The sequence below is a fragment of the Malaya genurostris genome, chromosome 2 (assembly GCF_030247185.1).
Source record: "Malaya genurostris strain Urasoe2022 chromosome 2, Malgen_1.1, whole genome shotgun sequence".
Lineage (NCBI taxonomy): Eukaryota > Metazoa > Arthropoda > Insecta > Diptera > Culicidae > Malaya > Malaya genurostris.
Window position 1 is genome coordinate 195,186,265 of NC_080571.1, and position 9,101 is coordinate 195,195,365.

At 36.8% G+C, this 9,101-nt stretch overlaps 2 protein-coding genes across 3 annotated transcripts; one reads left to right on the plus strand and one right to left on the minus strand.

Annotated features, from left to right (window-relative positions):
• Positions 1–374: 374 nt before the first annotated feature.
• On the plus strand, positions 375–1,546 carry LOC131433128 (proliferating cell nuclear antigen). Of its 2 annotated transcripts, none has more exons than XM_058599948.1 (3): positions 375–546; positions 601–1,105; positions 1,159–1,546. In XM_058599948.1, exons 2-3 carry the CDS (start codon positions 610–612, stop codon positions 1,443–1,445), a joined length of 783 nt encoding a protein of 260 aa, XP_058455931.1. In that variant the 5' UTR covers positions 375–546; positions 601–609; the 3' UTR covers positions 1,446–1,546. The 2 variants fall into 2 exon arrangements, with proteins under 2 accessions (XP_058455931.1, XP_058455933.1); XM_058599950.1 differs by having other exon boundaries at positions 375–542.
• A 3,420-nt stretch (positions 1,547–4,966) lies between these two features.
• LOC131433129 (DNA replication licensing factor Mcm6) lies at positions 4,967–8,066 on the minus strand. Its single transcript, XM_058599951.1, has 4 exons — positions 7,796–8,066; positions 6,709–7,742; positions 5,236–6,449; positions 4,967–5,175 (listed from the first exon to the last, which is right to left on the minus strand). The coding sequence occupies exons 1-4, from the start codon at positions 7,885–7,887 to the stop codon at positions 5,071–5,073; spliced, it is 2,445 nt and encodes an 814-aa protein (XP_058455934.1). The 5' UTR covers positions 7,888–8,066; the 3' UTR covers positions 4,967–5,070.
• Positions 8,067–9,101: the final 1,035 nt, after the last annotated feature.

Here is a 9,101-nt window from a genome sequence, read left to right on the forward strand (position 1 = left end):
AAATTTGTATCCTGCATGAAGTTCGCATGGACGTATACAAATCAATACATTACAGGTAATTCTGCATGAATGGCAACTCTGTTGGTAAATGAAAAAAAAACACAGTATAGATGACAGACAGGATGTTTTTGATAGGGCAACGTGGCGCCATCATGACACATGTGAGTACTGTCCCAAATAAAGGAATATTCGAAATGACCGTTAAAATGATTGAAGAATCTAATTTGAGTGTCCTGTCTGTTAGTCTGTGCTTATACTCCCCTTTGAAAAATTAACCGAGAAATGTATAATTTATTTTAACGGTGTAGTTTAATGTGGAACTAGTGGAAAACGTTTCCACGTTTATGACATGACGTTTCAGAGCGACAGTTGTTTTGTGCTGTTTCGCGCTTTTTTCATGTTGGCATAGCTGTGAATTCCCACTAATTTTTCCAAGTCCATTCATTTATAGAGAGACTTCATTCAAGTTCTGACGTGTTTTTGTGCGGCTCGTTATTTTATTTCGATTTTTGAATTGCCTTTTGATCGATTTTAATAATAAAGTAGGCATGTGACGTTGTTTTTTTCAATTTTCAAGTTAAATAATGTAATATTTTACAGATCGTAACCATGTTCGAGGCTCGGTTGATCGCAAGCACCACTTTGAAAAAGGTCCTGGATGCTATCAAAGATTTATTAAATGAGGCGACTTTTGACTGCAGCGACTCCGGGATCCAGCTACAGGCGATGGACAACTCGCACGTTTCGCTAGTCTCACTATCTCTACGCTCAGATGGATTTGATAAATATCGTTGTGATCGAAATCTTTCGATGGGAATGAACTTGGCCAACATGTCTAAGATCATGAAATGCGCCAACAATGACGATACTGTCACCATGAAGGCACAAGATAATGCTGACACAGTAACGTTTATGTTTGAATCTCAAAACCAAGAGAAGGTTTCCGACTACGAAATGAAGCTGATGAACCTTGATCAAGAACATCTAGGAATCCCAGAAACGGATTACGCTTGTATCGTAAGAATGCCTGCCATTGAGTTTGCTCGCATCTGTCGAGATCTTTCTCAGTTTGGTGAATCGGTCGTCATTTCCTGTACTAAAGAAGGTAGTTGTTTTGCAATCATCGTGTTTCACAACTAATACTTTTTTTATATCAAGGTGTAAAATTCTCCGCATCAGGAGATGCTGGATCAGCTAACATTAAGCTCGCTCAGACCTCATCCGTTGAGAAGGAAGAAGAAGCTGTCATCATCGAAATGCAAGAACCGGTGACACTAACTTTTGCTTGTCGCTACCTAAACTCATTCACAAAGGCCACACCACTATCCAGTCAAGTTCAGCTATCAATGTCAGCAGATGTTCCGTTGGTTGTGGAGTATAAAATTACAGACCTCGGTCACATTCGATACTATCTGGCACCTAAAATCGAAGATGACGAAAATTAGGCTAGTTATCTGTATTACGTTTAATTCTCCATTCGTATTTAAGCGATAAGAAACCCTTCATAATAAATGTTAAAAAAATATCTACAAAGTAAGTAAACAAATATTCACATTCGTCTAAAATTCTTGATGACTAATATCAATCTTAAACAGTGCTATATAAGTTAACTTATTTTAAGCTATAAGTGTCAAGGGCTGATTGGGTTGTATCAGTTTCAGAAAATTTGTTTTTGCACTTCTTAGGAGGATACATCTGGAGATTCCTCATGCGAGTTTCAAGAAACCATCTAATCAGAATCATCAATTCAAATTTCACGGATAAAATTAATTGATAGGGCAGAATGACTTCCATATGTATCTAATGGCGTTTTCGATTTGAACGGTTATTACACACACATTGGAACGAATATAGTCAGTGCTACACTACACCGGTGCAGCACAAAACACAAAAACGGCATAAATTTGTGAAAATCTATTTGAAGCATTTTTCGTCACACTCAGAAAGAAAAAGAGATGAAAAGATCATGTTTTTTTTGTTTTTGTTCTTTTCACCAGAACTGACAGGAAACGTAAGCAGTTATAAGTTTTGTCACGACATCGCACGGATTCCCATTCAATCTATGTACAAAAAAGTGCAGTGCTGCTACTTTCGCGCGCACAAGTTCAGTACGAGTTTACTCGCAAAAAGCATGTTCCTTATTTGTTCATAAAATCTGAGAACTGAATATCATTAATATGATATATCGTCTAACTAAATAAATTCTTTTAGTCAGTAAGTGAAATTATTCGACCAGTTTATAAAAATTTGGCGGTTAGCAAAATTCAGTGTAAAATTCTGAAAATGCATCTAAAGCGACATCTCTATTTTAGTACAAATGAGTTACGCAGCTTCAAAAGCATTGAATTTTCCAAAGTGTTGATACAATATTTTAAAGCTTAATTTCCTCAGGCTTTACCGTCCCCCAGAAAACTTTGCGCCCGGGGCAAATGGCCCCTTTGCCCCAAACCACTCGCCCACCACCTCCCACCCCCTTAGATACGCCGCTGCATACACCCTTATTCTTGTTTACAGCCGTATGCGATGCGTTCGAAAGTATATGAAATTCCTATTCCCGTTTACGTTCGAATCAATTACACTTTTAAACATCGTAAATGAATAAAAACAACGCCCATCCAACTTTAAACTATCAGTTCTAGTACAGACTAAGGTTGTCATGCAAAATGTTTTATATCATTTGTTATTTGACTTGTTTTTTTCGCTGATTTTTATCATCATGCTTGCATACGTTCGTATCGACTATTCGAATACTATGTGAACAAGCCATTCTTGTTTTTACTCGAATTTGTACGATCGCGATTCCTGTGCAAAAGAAGGATCGGAAGCGCTGGTAATCTTTTATGAAGATTCCAAGCATCAAAGAAATGAATGCTACATAATAAATAAATATCGTACTCAGGACCAATTTTATTCAAGTCGGTAAATAAATTTTCAAATGAAACTTCGTGCAAAGTGAAAAAAGCAATAAAAATAGCAGTCTGATCAGTAGTATCTGCGAAATATATGTTGCATATTTCTTGCAATTTTGTCATGTCGATAGTCTACATATCGATTATATTATTTACAAAAGCATTCAATACACCAATGCATTCAAGCAATCAATATAAAATAAAGCATGTTAACCCATGGCGTACCTAATAGATATGGTAAAATTTGATGCGTAAAATCTTGGAACCGCGCATATATTCGAAGGCTCGCCAGAAAAAAAAGTGTTTTGCTATAACTGCTATGCTTTCTAAATGTTATATTCAACAAACAAATTTATCATTTGATTGCAAACATACGAAAAAAAAAGTTTTTTTGGAAATCAGTTGAATTTCACTTTTCACTTTATTTTCTTAGAGCCGCCTTAACCAATGTCCACAAACTTAAGCTGAAATGAAAGGTCTTTTGAATCCCATATGTTGCTACACTGTGGCTAAACTACAGGGGAAAGTGTGTTAAAACTGCAAACCACCATTAAAGCGACGATGCAAAATAGGGGAAAAAATCTTCTAAGTTTGTCCCTGCGAACGACCGTAACTAGGTTAAAGCCGGGTATAATTAAGGGCTGAGGCTAGTAGGTCGTGTACAATCACGTGGGTCGCTGTGCGTATTACATTTCTCTCCATGCTCTCTCGCAAATGTGCAAAATGACTCTCGATGTGGCGGGGTGGCCAAGAAAGTTTTGATATTTTCTATTACAAGTTTGACTACATCACATAAAATCCAAGAAAGCTGCCGATTTTATTTCTCTCTCATGTTTCGTTACGTTACCAGGGAACTAAAATGGCTCCGACATAGAAATCGACTTACCTCCACAAAAATAACTTTCACTTAATTTTCATCGCGACAACATATATGTTTTTATGCACTAATCGCATATAAATTAAATTATCTAGACATTGTCAGGATAGATTTTTGATCCATGCTTTTGAAGGCGAGATATTCAATGAACAAGTTGAAAGTTTCAGTTTTCAGCTATGCAATTCTTCCTTCAGAAAAAAGGCTTTCCCGACCGCTAAAGTCAATGAATCATTCTGAAATTTTCACAGAATAATCTAAACTAATTTTCTAAGAGATTGTCAGTTGGGTTTTTTATATTCGTCACCGTTTTTGAGAAAATCAGATTTGAAGCGTAAAAATAGTTCTGTAAAACGCCCTAAAACACACTGGCCTCAGCCCTTAAACGTTCTAAGTTTGACTCATAACTGATCACAAATTGAAAAGGTTATGTGAGTTTATTCGCATATAAACTTTCTAGATTTTGTTCGCTTAAAATAATTTTTTTGGAACATTTCCTTATCGATATTCATAGAAATATGAGTCGTATGAAAAAGGTATTATTACACCACAAGGTGGAATTAGTAAGGTTTTTTCCCTTCAATTTCACTACATCTGTAATTCAAAAAATGTTTACTGTGGAACTGCAATACCCAAAAGCTCCACGATAACGAAAACAGATAAACTACACTACGCAACTTCTTTGTGTGTTAAAGCTGCTGTTTGTTTTTCAAAATTTATTTGTATTTTGATTGACCTACTAACGACTAGAAATGGCAGTGCTAAAGTAAGTTATATATTGTTTTGTAATTTTTGGTCAAATTATGTGCTAATACTTATATCTTGTAACAAAACATTTACAGAGGCTCTAAAAAGGTCATTCTATAAAAAAAATGCCAAATAATTTGTAAAATAATGTAATATGTGATGCTAACATTTGTGTGTATGATAAATCATAAGGTGGAATAATTTCCTTGTCCTCGTGGGTCCGCGGATTTTCTTTTATGTTAAGTGCCGAAATACGTATCTGTACGAATACTTTGATAAGATAAAACAAGTGACAGTGCATAAAGAATTGGAATTAAAGGGAAAAATAAGTGAAATTCTGGCAGTATTATAAATCAATTCCGACAAAAATGGAAACAATCTTCAATAAGCTTGTGTTAATAAAAAATCCCGAAATTGTTTTGAAATAAAAGCCAATGTTTATTCTAAAAATGTCATTGTATTGAGTGCAATCAGTAAAAGTAGTAGATTAAATTTTGAATAACGAAAAGAGTACTAAACAGAATGTCGCAAATAAGTGAACTACGTTTCAACAATATAGTTGGGATGCACGACTAGCAGTGGATCTTCTTCCTGCGTTTCCTTTTCACCAAGGGCAGATGTTTTCAGTGGAATTATTACTTGATCCTGTGGAAACAGAGTATATTTTATTGAATTGAAACTTTCGTTATGTTCAAGCAGACTTACGTGATAAATTAACCGGTCCACGACTTTCTCGATCAATGTTTTCCGCTCAAAAAGTTCTTCCTCACTTTCGATTTGATCGCTAACTTGCTCGAGGTACCAATTGATAAGCTCCGATTTTTTTATTCCATCCGATTGGGAATCTTCAGATTCAAAACGAGACTCTTCACTGCGCATATGAATAACAAGCATATTGGAAAGGTTCCTGTATTCTTCGAATGAAAGAGTTAGCTTTTTCTTTTGAGATCCGTGCCCGTTTTCGTATCCATTTTCCACATGTCCATTTTCAACGTGACCATTCTGTTGTTGGGAAGTCTCTTCCTCTGCATCCATTGCCAAAGCTAGTTCTGCATCGTCTTCGTCATCCAAATGAATATCTGGTTGTTCGACACGGATGATGGACTTATTCAGCAACCGGTATGCTTCTTTAACTTGCTTTTCTCGCACTTCTTCACTACATTCCATCTTGGCCATGGCTTCACTCAGTCGTATCATGCTTTCCAGTTGGCGGACTGTTATTCGCCATGTGCTTTTTCCAGATGTACCTGTGTCACGTTGTCGTAGATGACCATAGTTTTCTACCAACAGTTCTAATGCCTCCCTGGTGATAATTGGTTTGAATTGTCTAGCGAACATGATATAACGCAATACATCTTCCCTGCTATATACTTGATCAACTCGATCCTCGATGTTAGAATGGAGATCAACTATTTTCCTAGCTATAGCATAATCCACAACCTCGTTACACTCATCCACTAGAATGAAGAACAAATCAAAGCGCGACATAATGGGAGCTGTCAGTTGTACATTTTGCTGAAGTGACTTTGATCGATCATATCGACCACCAATCGGATTCGCTGCAGCCAAGATAGAAGTCCTAGCATTTAGAGTCGCTCGTACTCCTGCCTTGGCAATTGAAATTGTCTGTTGTTCCATTGCTTCGTGAATGGCTACCTGATCATGCGGATCCATCTTGTCGAATTCATCAATGCAGCAGATTCCATTATCGGCCAACATAAGAGCTCCAGCTTCAATTACGAAATCATAACTCTCTTCATCTTTAACTACGGCCGCCGTGAGACCTGCTGCAGAGGAAGCTTTTCCTGAAGTATAAACAGCACGGGGAGAAAAGTCGGCCACCTGTTTCAAGAACTGCGATTTTGCTGTGCTAGGGTCACCAACAATGCAACAATTAATGTCACCTCGTAACGTGGTTTCTGTAAAGTTGAACAATAATGTCTTGTTAATAACCGAACCATAGCCTATTGCCAAGAGTTGTTATTCACTTGCTTATAATAAGAAAACGACAGAATCATAAATTTGTTGATAAGAATTAACAAATTTCCAAATATTTTCTAAAATAATTGTTTAAATGACTTATCAAATAAACATAACATGCATGCACGAAACAGATATTACAATTCGCATACTTATGAATTGAGTTTCAATCAGTAAACACATCAATAACAAACTTACTTTCATGTGTAGTTTTTCCTACTCCACCGAAAAGCATCAGTAAAATTCCTCGTTTTACTTCATCATTGCCATAAACCGAAGGAAACAAACTGTTAATCAAATTTTGGTACAATTTCGGATCCCGAGACATCTCATAAACTTTGTTCCATTCGGCATCGGTCATATGTTTTTTCATATCTTCTGCGGTAACCTCACTCATCGGCATGTCAGTTCCACCGAAACGAGATGAAGTTGCCTGTACCGAACATGCCAAGAAAGCCATTTTGTAGTTTAAATCGCGAACACCCAGTGCCTTAAGTCCACGGATACCTTCGGTTGCATTATCTCCTTGCTTGTGCCGAGATCCAATTTCTGCCTTTGCTCCCGGCATCTGAAGAGCACCTACATCTGGAACCACTATTAATGTTCCAGTGAAATCGTACCGGTCTCCAGCTTGTACAGTTTCAACGATTTCAGCACGCAGAATAACCTCGACCGAACGTGGAATGCAACCTCTGGGAAGCTCAGCTTGTGTTTCTTGAATGCGCACTTTTTGAAAATCAATGAAACGTGATTTGTCTACTTCTAACATAAAGCGACGTCGATTGGAACATACCGGATTGCGGCAGATTGTCGGATTTGTAAACTTAAACTGTTGCTCAACGTCACGAATCTCTGTTTGACAGTCTAAGCAGACAAATGTTCCAGTAACTAACTCCGGATGAACTGGGTGGGTGCGAACCACTTGACCAGAAATACGAATCAATGTACCAATCTTCGACGTCGTTAATTCACGTACTTTGTGCCGTGTTGGTACATCTGTAAACGAAACGTAACATTCTTTTTCTTTTTTTAGTTCAGTTCGGTCTTTAGCGAAATTCGATACTGCTTGACACAAAAAAGGAAATATTCTGTAATACTCTTCAATTATTGTAGTAGCAAGATTTTCATTATATTTCTCGACATCTTCGAAACTAACTTCTAGAGTCGACCGATCTGGATTTATTAGATCGGCTACTGTTCTCATGTACTTGAAATCTCCATCTTCCTTAAACCTAACGAAACAAGAAATTATAAATTGGAAATTCAAGTTTTTATAAATACTCACTCCTCTAAAAAATCTTGGAATAGCTTCTGGCATCGTATTCCAACTTCATCCTTAACACGCAACTGTCCGACGTGGGCATCAGCAACATCCATTATTACTACAACTCGTTAACAATCACTTAAAGATTCACTCGAAAATGACAATAATCATAAAAGAAACCCAGCTTCGTTATAATATTATTGAAAGAATAACTTAAAATTCTAGTATAATGAAAACAACCGCAACAATCCGAAATTGTACACCATACAAAATAAGATGCGCGCCAAATCTGTTGTTGGCGCTACGAATGACAGCTAAGTTGACAATAGTTACACGCTCGTTCAATTTTATTCTAAAGTGAGCTATTTGTACTCTCTCTAATTTATTTACACGCTCATTCAATGTCGTCGAGAAAATTTGCCCGCCGCGTACAATCAGCGCGACAACAAAAAAATCGAGAAAGAATAAGAAGAAAACGAATTGATAATTCATTCCGCATCTTCTGAATCAATTCCGATAGATTTCCGATAAGATATGTCGTTTCCTCTAGGTTCTATATATAAGTCACATTTTTTCCATATGAATTACAATTGAAAAACGGTTGACTGAATCAAGTGTTTTGCCCATACATTTGTTTTGTGCTGTACTAATGTACTTTTCCACTAGAAAATAAAGTGTTTAACACATGTAGTTCGATTCAATAGCAAAACACATCACATCCAAAGGAAAAACACATCAAAGCTAAGTGAAAAAAAAATCTAATCTTGCATCTTAATGAATTTGCACATGAAAGCTTGAAACAAATCACTTTGGTTATGCATAGAAATGAAAAAAGCATATTAAATGGAAGTGCTAATTACATATGAATCGATTGTAGAGGTAACGAGTGATGAGCTCAATATTTAGATAAGTGTAAGATTGCCCATAGTGATGTCATGCAACTTTGGCAATGTACGCTGCCTATTTTTTGCGCTCAAATCAAAATTGGAGTATATGACGATATAATTTTAGGTAGCTTATACAGTGGGAAATTATCGAGGAAATTTGGCACCCGGGGCAAAATAAGATTGCCGTCCCCATCCTTTGTTTTAGTGAGCAAAAAAAAGATGAACTCCGTCTCCATCTGACTTGGGCGAGCAAACCCATACCCCACGCCACGGAGCTTTTAGAAGAGCTCGACGATGAGCGATTTCTGCTATTACTATCATTTAAAAACATTTAGACAAATGCAATGTTTCACACATTCTTCGTGTAAAAAGTTCATTCATCCATCTTCAGGGCGACTTTTCTTATATACATCACAACCGCCTCGAATAACGTTGAATTG

What these genes read in the sequence shown, in the direction of transcription:
- LOC131433128 (XM_058599948.1), top strand. Translation starts at nt 610, where the DNA reads ATGTTCGAGGCTCGGTTGATCGCAAGCACCACTTTGAAAAAGGTCCTG. An exon ending in CATTTCCTGTACTAAAGAAG is followed by an intron (nt 1,106 to 1,158) that starts GTAGTTGTTTTG and finishes TTTTATATCAAG; the next exon opens with GTGTAAAATTCTCCGCATCA.
- LOC131433129 (XM_058599951.1), bottom strand. Translation starts at nt 7,887, where the DNA reads ATGGATGTTGCTGATGCCCACGTCGGACAGTTGCGTGTTAAGGATGAA. An exon ending in TTCCAAGATTTTTTAGAGGA is followed by an intron (nt 7,743 to 7,795) that starts GTGAGTATTTAT and finishes TTGTTTCGTTAG; the next exon opens with GTTTAAGGAAGATGGAGATT. An exon ending in AGGAAAAACTACACATGAAA is followed by an intron (nt 6,450 to 6,708) that starts GTAAGTTTGTTA and finishes TCAACTTTACAG; the next exon opens with AAACCACGTTACGAGGTGAC.